The 14,952-nt window shown below is 44.3% G+C and overlaps 1 protein-coding gene across 1 annotated transcript in view; it reads right to left on the reverse strand.

Annotated features, from left to right (window-relative positions):
- Positions 1 to 14,952, reverse strand: part of PIP4K2B (phosphatidylinositol-5-phosphate 4-kinase type 2 beta) — a 124,178-nt gene that overhangs the window by 41,205 nt on the left and 68,021 nt on the right. Inside the window, exon 8 of the mRNA XM_063959700.1 lies at positions 11,502 to 11,754. Within this exon, the coding sequence (XP_063815770.1) occupies positions 11,502 to 11,754 (253 nt within the window). The remainder of the gene's footprint in view (positions 1 to 11,501; positions 11,755 to 14,952) is intronic.

The raw sequence follows: 14,952 nt of genomic DNA on the forward strand, positions 1-14,952 counted from the left end.
TGAAACAAGGCGATTATTTGGTAATGATGGACCTAACTTTACAGTCAATATTTAGACCCATAGGCAAGATTGTGTAAATTCACAGTAGTTTCTCCTTGTTGATTCAGTTAATTTGGTCTCCCCCTCTCCAGTTTGTAATACCTTTGTGGTGGCTACCTCCTTGTAATGGTCTCTGGATTGTTGCTCAGCAACATGAAAAAAAAATGTACTGATGCTGTCTGAGTTCATACCTCTGACATGGTCAGGTTTTTTTCCCCTCTCCATTTTGCCAAGAATGAGTGCCATCCCATACATTATGGATCAGCTCTGCTATGTGTTACTCTAAGCTTACCCTGACTTTGTAACCATGCCAAAAACACCCTTCACACCTTCCCCCCCACCACAAAAAGAGGATTTTGGTACTTACCGATAAATCCATTTCTCTGAATCCTCTAGGGCACACTGAAGTCTTATACAGTAGGGGTGTGAAGCTTGCAACCGGAGGTGTGGCACAATCTAAAATTAGCATTGTCTGCACAGCCGGCTTCTCCCCCTTCACATCCCTCCTCCCTCAGTTTGGAAAATTTGACTGAGAGATTAGGACATGATACTATAGAACATGGCAAGGAACCGAACCGTACAACATATCAAACAGCATCTAAGAAACTCTTAACAGAAAACCCAACACTGTTTGCACAAACTGTTTGAACAAGAACTTTGAACACAGCAGGTTGACAGCACCGAAGCGGGCGTCCAGTGTCCCCTAGAGGATTCAGAGAAATGGATTTATCTGTAAGTACCAAAATCCTCTTTTCTCTTTCATCCACTAGGGGACACTGGAGTCCTATACAGTAGGGGACATCCCAAAGTTATCCCCCAGGGAGGGAGTGCGGTCGGTGGCCTCCAAAACTAAACATCCGAACTTAGAGTCTCCGGACGCAAAGGTATCAAACTTGTAAAATTTCGCGAACGTGTGGGCTGAGGACCACGTTGCCGCTCTGTAAAGTTGAGTAGTGGAAGCACCTCTGGCAGCCGCCCATGAGAAACATAGAAACATAGAATTTGTCGGCAGATAAGAACCACTTGGCCCATCTAGTCCGCCCCTTATTTTATTTTTTATATTATTTTGTATCACTAACCTTATTTGATCCTTATTTCTTTGTAAGGATATCCTTATGTCTATCCCATGCATGTTTAAATTGCTCTACTGTCTTAGCCTCTACCACCTCTGATGGGAGGCTATTCCACTTGTCCACTACCCTTTCTGTGAAATAATTTTTCCGCAAATTTCCCCTGAACCTCCCCCCCTCCAGTCTCAGTGCATGTCCTCGTGTCATATTGCTTCTCTTCATTTGGAGAATGTTTCCCTCCTGGACTTTGTTAAAACCCTTGATATATTTGAAAGATTCTATCATGTCCCCCCTTTCCCTTCTCTGCTCCAAACTATACATATTGAGATTTCTTAGTCTTTCTGGGTATATAGATCACCCACTGATCGGGTGGTATGAGCACCCGTCTGAACCGGAACCTGTTTGCACAGGAATTATAAGCTTGCCGAATGGCAAGTCTAATCCATCTAGACAAAGACTGCTTAGATGCTGGCCAACCCTTCTTTATCCTATCATAAAGACAAACAAAAGGTCCGACTTTCTGAAGGACGACGTAACTTGTACGTATACCCGTAAAGCTCGGACAATATCCAAGGATGGGTGTGGCTCATCAAATCGACAGTATCTAGGTCGACAGTCACTAGGTCGACATGGATGGAAGGTCGACAGGGTTTCTAGGTCGACATGTGCTAGGTCGACAGGTCTAAAGGTCGACATGAGGATTCTTTTTTGTGTGTTGTTTTCTTCGTAGAGTGACCGGGATCCCAAATTAGTGCACCGCGTCCCCTCGCATGGCACGCTTCGCTCGCCATGCTTCGGGCATGGTGCCTTCGCTCCGCTACCGCATCGCTCGGCACAGATTACCGTTACAATCGTAATCCACGTGGATCGTTAAGTATGAAAAAATTCAAAAAAAGAAAAAAATTTGAAAAACTCATGTCGACCTTTAGACCTGTCGACCTAGAACATGTCGACCTAGAAACCCTGTCGACCTTCCATCCATGTCGACCTAGTGACTGTCAACCTATAGTGGTCGACCTAGACAGTGTCGATCTTCAGACCGGATCCCCCAAGGACACGTCCCCATCTGCGAGACCCTGGAAAGATGGGACCACAATTGGATGGTTTACGTGAAACCCCGAAACAACCTTAGGGAGGAAATCTGCTCTTGTACGGATTTCTGCCCTATCCTCATGAAAAAATTAAAAAGGGAGTCCTACACGATAAGGCTCCCAACTCAGAAACCCGCCTGGCTGAAGCCAAGGCAAGCAATAATGTGACCGTCGAAGAGAGATATTTCAGGTCTGTTCTTGCTAACGGCTCAAAAGTTGGTGATCACCAAAATTCCAACACCAAATTTAAGTCCCAAGACGCAGCGGGAGGACGAAAAGGGGGTTGGATCCGCAGAACCCCCTGTAAAAAGGTTTGAACCTCTGGCAAGGATACTAACGGCTGTTGAAATAGGATGGAGAGCGCCAAAACTTGAACCTTCAGAGAGCCCAGCCTCAGTCCTACCTCCAGACAGGCCTGAAGGAAAAGAAGTCTGGATAAGTGGAAGTTCGTCGAATTCCACCCACGTTCTTGACACCAGTCCATGTATCTCTTCCAAATCCTGTAGTAGTGCATGGCTGTGACCGGCTTCCTAGCGGCAATCATCGTAGGAATGGCCATTCTTGGTATCCCTCTGTTTCTTAAGATCTGGGTTTCAATAGCCACGCCTTTAAATGCAGCCTGTTCAGGTCTGGGTGTTGGAACGGTCCCTGAGATAGCAGGTCCTCTCTCTGAGGTAACCACCAAGGATCTTCCGCTAGTAACCCTCGCAGGTCTGAGTACCAACTCCTACAGGGCCAATCTGGTGCGATAAGAATCGCCCACACTCGTTCTCATTTTAACCGTTTCAGAACCCTGGGTATGAGTTGGAAAGGTGGAAAAATGTAAACCTTCCTGTAACACCAAAGAAGTGTTAATGCGTCCACTCCTTCTGCTACTGGATCTCTTGTCCTGGACACACATCTGGGCAGCTGATGGTATTGCCGAGACGCCATTAGGTCGACTTGAGGTAGGCCCCATCTCCTCACCACCCTGTCGAAAATCCGTGGATGTAGTCACCTCTCTCGCGGATGCATGTCCTGGTGACTGAGATAGTCTGCTTCCCAGTTCTCCACACCTGGAATGAAACACTACCGAGAGGATGATGTTTCGCCTTTCTGCCCACAAGATCTTTGTGGCTTCCTTTAACGCCATCCTGCTCCTTGTACCTCCTTGACGGTCTATGTATGCCATCGTCGCGACATTGTCCGACTGTATCTTTATGTGTTGACCCATGACTAGGTCTTCGGCTAAGAGAAGTGCATTGTAAACTGCTCTTAGTTCGAGAATGTTTATGGGTAGTTTGTTCTGCAGTAGCGTCCATCTGCTCTGAAACTGATGCTCCTCTAAGACTGCACCCCAACCTCTGGGACTGGCGTCTTGTCAGGATCCTCCAATCCCAAATGCTGAATCTCTTGCCTGCTGCGAGATTCCTGTGCAAGGACCACCAAATTAAGGAGGCTCGTATGCGCGGTGGAAGTCGGATTCTTCGATGTAGAAGCCAGTGTGACCCTGTTCCCTGAGCAATGAGGTTCATCTGTATTGGTCGGGTATGAAGTCTGCCGTACTGGAGAGCTTCGAAAGACGCCACCATCTTCCCGAGAAGTTGCACACAGAGATGTAGAGAAACCGTGTGTGACCTCCGTACCTGAGCCACTAATCTCCGTAGGTCCTGGACCTTGTTCTCTGATACGAATACTCTCAAAATGTACCGTGTCCAAGATGAGACCGAGGAATTGAATCCGTTGAGTTGGCATGAGGTTGGATCTCTGGAAATTCACAATCCACCCATGTTGAATGAGAAATTGATGAGATGTCTGAACATCCTCGATCAACTGTTCCCGAGAGCATGCCTTGATTAGTATATCGCCTAGATAAGGTCTAATCGTGACCCTCAACAGTCTCGATTCTGCAACCATGATTGCCATGATCTTCGGAAAGATTCTTGGGGCCGATGATAGACCGAACGGCAAGGCCCTGAATTGGTAGTGATCCGTCACCCGTGCGAACCTTAAGTAAGCCTGGTGAGGGGCCCAGATTGGGATATGCATCCTTTATGTCCATGGATACCATGAACTCGCCTTGTTCTAAGCCTTCAATGACCGACTGGATTGATTCCATCTTAAATTTGTATACCCTTAGAAACTGGTTTAAAACTTTTAAATTGAGTATCGGCCTGACCGTCCCGTCTGGTTTTGGCACGACAAAAAGATTGGAATAGAAATCCGTTCCTCTCTGAGAGGCGGGAACCAGAATAATGACCTCTGACCGTAGCAATTTTTGAATTGCTGTCAGTAGTGCTTTTGCTTTCTGAGGGCACCGAGGCAATCCCGCTGTAAAAAAAACGGACTGTTTTTGTACCCCTAGGAGATTAGGTAGTTTATCCAAAGTTCTGGTGAGGTGTTGGCCCAGATGTCCCGAAAACCTTCCAGACGTGCGCCCACCAAGGGGGATCCCAGATGAGCCGGGAGACCGTCCTGCCGCGGTCTTGTCAGCAGATTTATCCTGCTTTCTGGCTGCTGCCTGTAAGCGGCCTCTACCTCTGCCCCCACGTACTTGTGTACCGAAACCTCTTCCTCGGGCTCTAAAGGACTGCGATCTATCTCGTATAAGGAGTAGGCAGAAAAGTGGACTTCCCTGCTGTAGCTTGCAAAATCCACTTGTCCAACTCTGGATCGAAGAGCATCTCACCCCCAAAGGGGATGGATTCTTCCGCCCTCTTGGTGTCAGAGTCTTCTCGCCATTCTCTGAGCCATAAAATCCGTCTAGCCGATATGACTGATGCAGAGATGCGCAATGCTATCCTGCGAATATCCTTAGAGGCTTGACACAAGTATGAAGCTGATTCTCGAATGTGTTCCGCCAGGTGGGTAATTTCTTCCAAACTATTTTCCTCCTCAATAGCCTGTACCCTACACGTCCAGACCATGCTCCCATGGCCTTGTTAACCCAAGCGCAGACGACCGTAGTTCTCTGTGCTGCACCAGCTGCTACAAAAATTGACTTTAAAGCTAAGTCAACCTTACTAACTGAAGCATCCTGTAAAGTCATCACATTAGGTATAGGTAAGATTGTCTTTTTTGACAAACTACCTAGGGAAGCATCTACTACCGGTGGAGTCTCCCACTTATCAATTCCACCCTTCGGTAAAGGATAAGTTACTTGAAACCTCTTCTGAAATTTAAAGCGTTTAACAGGTTGCTTCCAAGCCTCCTCCATTTGAGATTGGAGAGATTTAGGAATGGGACACACTGCTGAACGCGGTTGTTGGGATTCGAATAATTTGAAATCCCCTGGCTCCGTAACTTCTTCTACTTTAAAGTTTAGGATCTCTTTTACCGCGTCAATTTTAGAATCAAGACCCGAGATTGCCTTGTCCTCTTCCGGAGAATCGGCGTCTAGGTTAGATTCATCAACTCACCTTCCTCTGTATCAATAATAAGACCCTCTTCCTCCTCTGATTCTGGTACAACAGGAAGAGGTCTTTTAACTGCCTTGTGCGCATTCGTTACTGCTTGTGCGGGCGGTGTTAACCTGATGAGGAAGTCTCCATCGGCTCTGAGAATCCCGCAGCCCATTCTGATTGCCGCTTGCACGATTCCACCATCTCCTTGGAGATTCTATCTGTAAGGTTTTCTTCCCATGACCTAGACAGAGCACTGCTCCCAGGTGACGTGTCCTTGTCTAAGCAGAAACGCACACCCCGGAGCTGCCATACCCGCGTGCTCCTCTTGTTACATTTCGTCTTGGTTGGTGCCGGAGACTGACAGATGGCGGAAGCAAAGGTATCGGTATTGCCTGGCTGGTGACTCTTCCGTCTCTTAAATGGAATAGAAAGAGAAGAAAAGAAAAATTTAAATAAATAAATTTTAACACCAGCCGACCTGCAAACCTCACACATCCAACTGTAAGTCAGTTACGATGGTAAAGTTGGTATTCACTCGCTTCCGCGTATTTTCTTCAGGATCTTTGCAATAGAATTCCTTAGAAAATATAAACAATAATCCATTTTTCAGGAAATCCTCATAGTACTATTATATAAATTTCACCAGCAAAGGGAGTCTTTTACTATAATAAAAATCCCTCTGATATCTAAGTTTCACCAGCAGAGGGAGCTAAAAATCCCTCCTGTTCTCATCTAAAAAGGGGGGGGGGGGGGAAGGACTCATCCATGCCCCTTAGATTTGGAGCCTGTCTGTGAAACACTAAGATGGCCGCCTCTGAAATATTTTGGACACTTCATATCACTCAGGTGAAATATCTCATTTTATTCACTATGTGTTGCTATGTAAAAAGAAGCCCTGGCGCTAATGCCTGCGCTCCCTCCTCTTCTGCCACAGAGCGCGCTCTCTACTGTGCGCTCCCGATCCCCGCTGGCCGGCCCCACACGCGGCTGAGGGATCTCCTCAGCTGGCGGCACTAACTCACTGTCCTGTCTCAGCTGATCGGCGTGCGCCGGGACCCCTCTCCCCAGGTCACGTAGCGGCGCCTGCTGACAGGGGATACTGTCCTGCCCCACACTGTGACCGCTGGCCGGCGCGCCGCTGTGGGGATCTGTTCAGTTATTAACTATAACACCTGTACAATTAACTATAGCGGCGCCTGTCATATTAGTAAGCAACTGCCACAGAGCTCTAATAAAGTCATGCCTTGTAATAGGAAACTATAACTATAAATAAAAAAATAAACCTAATGCTATTTGGCCCTATAACCACCAGTACTCACAGACCTCTTGGTACTTGAAAACCTCTTTTGTCAGAGTCTGAAGAGGATCTCCTGTGAGAGATGCAGGTCCCTTCAAAAGGGTTCTTTGTCTCTCAATTATTATCAGGCTTTGTCCTCCTTTTCATTAGGGAGACGCAGCACATGTATTTCTTACTATAATTTAGGAACTCAGTGCTCCCACGTGCTGTACCTCCAGCACAATTTTTCAAACTGAGGGAGGAGGGATGTGAAGGGGGAGGAGCCGGCTGTGCAGACAATGCTAATTTTAGATTGTGCCACACCTCTGGTTGTAAGCTTCACACCCCTACTGTATAGGACTCCAGTGTCCCCTAGTGGATGAAAAAGAAATATACACTCCCAGAGTCTAACATATAAACTTCTGCCCTCCCCTGTTCTCTCACTTACCTCCATGACTGGTGAGTTTGCAGTGACGGCTGCATTCCTGCTTGGTGCAGTTCCTCTGTGACCCCGACCTAATGGAAGCCAGGAGGCAGAGGACACTTGTGGTCAGAACGTGGCACCAGGCTGACAACTGTACCAGATGTAGTCAGTGGAGAGGGGTGAAGGGTATGAAGTCACTCTCTCCACCCCAGATACGCCCTGTATCCAGGGTGTGGAGGGGGAGCAAGAAATCAAACTCTCCGCCCCTAGCTCTGCTGATTGCCTGGACTCTGGTGGCATACTTACATGAAAGCCAGATCCAGTGCAAGGAGACAGTGAAGGCCCATTTCTGCGTAACACACTAAGCACTAAGTCGCAACACTACACACACTTTGAGAACCACTGAATGACTGACCTAACCCATACCGGATGGTCCACAAATGTGACTTTGAGGGGTCTCCTTCTTCCCATACTGTAATGTGCAGGCTATCAGCTAGATACCACTACTGTTACATGTAATGTTTTCTGTGATCTTGTATGTCTTACCTATCTGGTGTGATGTCAAATTCAAGGGTTTAAAATGACGCATATGCACCCATCATACGGAATATAAAATGCAGATGCTCACAATGCCTTAACGCTGATTGCCGCTTTAACATTAGCATCTATAGCACCAGAATTGTAGTGGGAACAGCAAATCTGACCTGGTTATATTTGTGCTAGATTGTCTTAAGTATATAAAACTTAAAGAATTAAATTGTAAATAATTAGAATATTGTAAAATGTTAGTATTAGCACATTTTAACCCTCTGTTCTTTGTGCAAAATGTGTCCAGCTCTACATTAGTCCTAATGAGAGAATGGATAAGGGTTTTTGGTTATGTACCAAGTGCGAAAGGGGAGTATTCTGGCAATGTTTAGAAAGAGGAGGAGACAAGGGACTGGAAGTGCGCTGCGAAGCTGGAGGGCTGATATGAGAAAGATCATAAACTCCGTTTAGGAAAAGTGCTTTAGGTAGCATTGCAAATTCCAGACAGAAGGCAGGGGGTTGTTAGATAAATGGGAGTAGAGACAAGTAGAGGGTGCAGGGAAGTAGATGCGAGTGTCATAGAAGGGACAGTCTGAACACTGCCAAACAGATATGTCATCTCCACGGAAGTGTTTAAACCCAATACTCTAATAGATTTCACAGTGTATCAATTTGTACTATTTTATTGTAGACGCTCTCTCACTACCTAAGCAGAATCTTTTAAAAATGGATGTACTACTTTGCTTTTTTTTTTTTTTTTACAGATCATATATACTGTACTATAGATTATTATTATTATTATCATCCTTTATTTATATGGCGCCACAAGGGTTCCGCAGCGCCCAATTACAGAGTACATAAACAAATAATCAAACATGAAAACAGTAACTTACAGTTGATGACAGTATAGGACAAGTACAGGGTAAATAAACAGTTACATTAGCAGATGACACTGGAATAAGTATCAGGTGGCAGAAGACTGATGGATTTGGTGCAGTTGAAGATTATTAAAGTAAGAAAGGATAAGCACATGAGGGAAGAGGGCCCTGCTCGTGAGAGCTTACAATCTAAAGGGGAGGGGTAGACAGACAGGGGTAACACAGATATGTAGTATATCAGAAAATGTAGGGTTCTATGAACTGATGTTGTGCTCAAACTTTCTTTTTTTTCCCTTTAAAGTAGGGGCTCCAGTATAGTACAGTACTTTCTTTATAAAATTCTGCTCATCTACAGTATACACTATTCACTTCTATAACATACCCACATCTACATGTAATACAACAGCCACCAAATTATTTTGCCCACACTTGCGCTACCTTACAGTATATACACTACCAACCATACTCCACAATGTTTAATTCCTGCTGCGGCTGTTTGCGCCATTTATTTACAGGAGCTGAAGAAATCAATGAGAGATCAGCCGTATGCAGGCAAACATCACGTCTGTCATCTCCGCTCTGAGTGGTCATTCAGCATCACAGGGTTTATGTACTAACGGAATTTCCAATGAGTGTGACCTTAAAAGCATATATTGTATAATGCACATCCAAGATTATATTCTAACAATATTAGATGTATTACGTGCAATTACAAAAAGCAAGCAATACTTTTAAGCCAAAAACACACACTATCATGCACAGCTCCTCTCCCCTTCTCTCTTCTGCTCCTCCAGCACTTACTACACTCCACTCCTGGCCCCAGAAGCACATATTTGGAGATACATTCATGGGATAACTGGTTTCAGTAAGCTTCTTACGTATGCAATGGATATGGTGGCCAGGGATAAGCTTATTTACAAACAGGGCTGTTCATGAAAAACTTCCATAGACATTCTAAAGACACTATTCCATTGACACTATTCTTGTTTAACTGCTGCATTAACCATTTATATTATTATTGCTCAGAAATTACTTTGCTCAGAAATGTATAACCATGGCATGGCATGGCATGGCATGTCTAATATGTAATTTGTTATTTTCTTTCAGAATATAATTTTTTTTGTGGTATGAACATTTTAAACACTTGAGGATCACACACACTTAGGGGCAAAGGTATTAACCTGGAGAAGGCATAAGGAAGTGATAAACCAGTGATATGTGCAAGGTGATAAATGCACCAGCGAATCAGCTCCTAGCTGTTAATTTACATGTTGGAGCTGATTGGCTGGTTCGTTTATCACCTTGCACAGCTCCCACTTGATGGGTGTCATCAGGTGGGAGCCTGCCTCTCCATGTTAGCTCTTCATACATACATAGAAGTCTGGCAAATGTCTGTTTTTCCAGTTACACTAATAAGTTAGATGAGAAAGATCATTTAGTGCAGGGCTTGCCAATCCAGTCCGAGAGATCTACCAACAGTTCATGTTTTCCAGGCCTCCTGGAGATCTGTAGAATTTTCAGTTAGGAATGAATGCAGCACATCTTAATTAGTAATGACTACACCTGTGCCCCAGCTAGGTGGTCTGGAAAATGTTAACTGTTGGTAGATCTCCAGGACTGGTTTGGCCAGCTCTGATTTAGAGCGTGTTCACATAATGTGTAGTGCATAACAGAGTATATAACTGGCACATATTTATTGTGTGAACCAAGTTGGATATACTGCACACTTGAGTGGCAAAATTATTATGACCACCAGACAGTTTTATGCAAAGTAGCTTTTCCGCAAATAATACTGAAGCAGGATGTCTGAATCTGTATAATAATGGCAAAGGGAAGGTATGCAGAGACCAATGACATGTATCACTCATGAAATAATGGGTAAATAACATGATCTGATGGACTTGAAAAGTGGCATGAATTAGCCAAACTGATGAATTATTAGAGTGCTGAAGTTGTTAGAGTGTACACAGCATGGGCCATCAGACAAAATACTGGGTCTGAGCGCAAGGCCTGTGGTTGTAAACGGAAACTGGATGCTCAAACAGAAGAGAGTGGGCAGTCTTGTTTAGGCCTAGTGTCATTCAACAGTGTATCAAATTCTAGGTACTCTGAATCAGGGCCCAATTCAGATGGCCTCTCAGCCAACAGTGCATCACACAATACATCGCATAGGCTACAGAAGCAGAAGGCCTGTCCATACATCACTGATGTCTGCTGCAAACTGGGTGAAATGCCTCCAGTTTGCTCAGGAACATAGGAATTGGACAGTAAATTACTGTGGTCTGACTAATAACATTTTCAATTACACCAGGCAGATGGTAGGTTGAGGAAATGCAGACAATTGCACAAAAGCATGGATCCTTCTTGCAACGTCACAATTCTTCAGGCTGGTAAAACAATGTTACCGAGGTGCACTTCATTGTATTTGAGCTAATATTCCCACAAAACAAACAAACAAACAGTTAGTACGATCCAAGACGTATTAAGGGTAAAAGGTGGCCCAACGAAGTACTAGGCCGGTGGTCATAATAATCTGGCCAATCAGTGTAATGTGGACATTGTGTGTGCATACATTAACACATGTACTTGTTCACCTTTTACTGGTTTTCAATTTTCAAAAGCTGGCATTTGGTTCTGTCCAATAGGAGAACCATAGAACTGTAAATACAGACCTGCCCATGTACAATGAACCACAATGCTTTAGATTAGACAATCAAAACATTGACATAATTGTTGTATCACCTTCTCTACTCATCCCTAAGCTTACATTTCTGTTCCTTTGGATCTCTCTAGTAAGCATTTTTGTACTCACTGTCATGGCTCTTCATTGCATAAACATCCACGGACGGGTCAAACTCTCCTGGCCCAAAGAATCGAGGGAAGTTAAGTAGATTACCAGGGCTATCTGGGGGAGTGCCATATGAGCAAATGGGATTCCCAGAACCATCTTCACACTCCTCTTCCTCTGCCCGTTCCTCAACTTCCATTTCCTCCTGCTCTGCCCGATCCACATCATGTAGTCCCACTAGAAGGCTATAATCCATTATCTTCAGCACAGATAGGAACTGGGGTTGGAAAGAGAGTAGTCTGAACACGGCTATTATGGGAACTTGAACAATTTTACGTACACAAAGCAAACTATATTATAATCACAGTATTTGTGCTCAATCCCACAATGGACATTCATTCACAATAAGATCAATTCATATACATTTATAAAGGAGTGATCATTTGCTGATAAGCCATTTAAAATGTAACATATTTCCAGTTTATGTTCCATGGATGTTAAAATAGTGATACTAACATTTACAGCCTATAAAGAATTTTGTTGAAATGGCATTGAGTGAAACTGCTGTTTTTATAGAGAGCAGAGTTGTCAAAGCCCCTCCACATGCCCTTCCTGCTTACTTAAACAGGAAGTGTACAGTCGAGGTTGTTCTCTTAAAAAATGATATAATGTCCTGTGCTGGGCAGTTATTTCATAGGTAATTTGGAGGAATTAGACATACGAGTGGTTTTACCTTGCCAAGTTCAGACTAATTGTAACCTAGTTTTGCACTTTAGTAGAAAGATGGAGAAATGAGATTTAATATTTGGGGATGGGATCATTAGAAGCAAAAAAAAAAAAAAAGTGATGGAGTGGAGAGCTCAGAGATGCTCCAGAGGAAGCCCTGCTTCTGTAACTACAATGGGATGCATTGTGCACTTTCCAGGTGCGCTTATGCGGTGAATGTTCATTTAATCTAATGTAATAAAACATTTCTAATAAACAAAAGTGACAAATATAATAAACAGTCTTTGTCACTTCACTCTAAAGGCCCATACACACTTGACGATAAAATGAGCGACGTCGTTCATTTCAGCCCTCATCAACGACGTCGCTCATTATATCGTCAAGTGTGTATGCATCCGACGACCACCGATGCGCGGCCCCGCGGGACGTTAACGACCCTCGCTTATCTGTGGAGCATGTATGCTCAATTTCCACTATGGTCGTTACCGACCAGAGACGTCGTTGAATGTGTATGGTGTGAACGACCAACGACCAAGCCACTGTTCACCAGCCCTGTTCCCAGCTCATTAGTTTAATAAACTGTTCAGCTTGGATGCTTCAACGATGAATGCTCTTTGGTCGTTGGTAGTGTGTATGCTCATGTCGTTTGCTCAGCTGTTCAAGGGAAGTTCAAGGGAAGTCGTTAACGACGTGTGCATCGTCAAGTGTGTATGGGCCTTAAAACACATGTAATAAAAATAGTCACTTCACTGTAATAATAAATGTAAGTAATAAAAGTGTTTAATCCAAGCACTACTTCAGGATAAAAAGAAAAATCAGGAGTTATGGTAGACTTACCATTGTTAACTCTGTTTCTTCGAGGTCCATATGCTCCACAGGATTAACCATGGGGTATAGATAGTTCCGAGAGAACCGGGCACCAAACAGAAACTTTCAGGTCCTAGGATGCAATGGGCCTTCCTTCTATATACCCCAACTCCAGGCCATCCAGATTTTGTCAACAAGCCCAAGGCAGGAGCAGGACAGTGGAGAAGGAAGAAAAGAACACTCAAGAAACACACTCATATTAGAAGAGAACTACAGCCTTGGCCAAAAGTTTTGAGAATGGCACAAATATACATTTTCACAAAGTCTGCTGCCTCAGTTTTTATGATGGCAATTTGCATATACTCCAGAATGCCATAAAGCGTGATCAGATGAACTGCAATTAATCGCAAAGTCCCTCTTTGCCATGACAATGAACTTAATCCCCAAAAAACATTTCTACTGCATTTCAGCCCTGCCACAAAAGGACCAGCTGTCATAATATCAGTGATTCTCTTGTTAACACAGGTGAGAGTGTTGACAAGGACAAGGGTGGAGATCACTCGGTCACATGTTGCTTGAAATCATTGTTCTTCCTCTGTTAACCATGGTTACCTTCAAGGAAACACGTGCAGTCATCATTGCTTTGCACAAAAAGGGCTCCACAGGCAAGGATATTGCTGCTATAACTATTAAGATTGCACCTAAATCAACCATTTAATCGGATCATCAAGAAATTCAAGCGCCAGGACAGTCTCCTAAAGTTGATTCAGCTGCAGGATAGTGGCACCACCAGTGCAGAGCCTGCTCAGGAACGGCAGTAGGCCGGTGTGAGTGCATCTGCACGCACAGTGAGGCAAAGACTTTTGGAGGATGGCCTGGTGTCAAGAAGGGCAGCAAAGAAGCCACTTCTCTCCAGGAAAAACATCAGGGACAGACTTATATTCTGCAAAAGGTACAGCAATTGAACTGCTGAGGACTGGGGTAAAGTAATTTTTTCTGATGAATCTCCTTTCAGACTGTTTGGGGCATCTGGAAAAACGCTTGTCCAGAGAACAACAGTTGAGAGCTACCAAAAGTCCTGTGTCATGCCAACAGTAAAGCATCCCAAGACCATTCATGTGTGGGGTTGCTTTGAGTGGGCTCACTCACAATTTTGCCTAAGAACACAGCCATGATTAGAGAATGATACCAAAACATCCTCCAAGAGCAACTTCTCCCAACCATCCAACAGTAGTTTGGTGATGGACAATGCCTTTTCCAGCATGGTGGAGCACCTTGCCATAAGGCAAAAGTGATAACCAAGTGGCTCAGGGAACAAAACAGAAGTTGACTGACAGTATGCCAGTGCGAATTGCAAAGGTCTTGAAATAGTAGGGCCAACACTGCAAATATTGACTCTTTGCATAAACTTAATGTAATTGTCAATAAAAGCCTTTAACACTTACGAAATGCTTGTAATTTTACTTCAGTATACCAGAGTAACATCTGACAAAATGGTCTAAAAACACTAAAGCAGCAACCTTTGTGAAAACCAATACTTGCGTCATTCTCAAAACTTTTGGCCATGGCTATAGTGACCATATAATATTACCCATAGCCAAGTGTGTCAGGGTGGGTGACCTGTGGAACCTATGGACCTTGAAGAAACAGCGTTAACAATGGTAAGTCTACCATATTGCCTGATTTCTTCTTCAGGGTCCATAGGCTCCACAGGATTTAGCATTGGGATGTCCCAAAGCAGTTTCCACTAAGGGAGGGGACGTTCCCGAGCGTCACAGAGAACTAGTCGCCCAAAGACAGCATTCTGGGAGGCAAAGGTGTCAAATGAGTAAAAATGGAGGAAGGTGTTGATAGAACTGTTCAGCAGACACCCCACGAAGGGCCCCACAGATCTAGTGGAGTGAGCTTTCATGGTACTTGGAACCGGAAGGTCTGCCTCCGT

The sequence above is a fragment of the Pseudophryne corroboree genome, chromosome 3 (genome assembly GCF_028390025.1).
Source record: "Pseudophryne corroboree isolate aPseCor3 chromosome 3, aPseCor3.hap2, whole genome shotgun sequence".
In the NCBI taxonomy this organism is placed as follows: Eukaryota; Metazoa; Chordata; class Amphibia; order Anura; family Myobatrachidae; genus Pseudophryne; species Pseudophryne corroboree.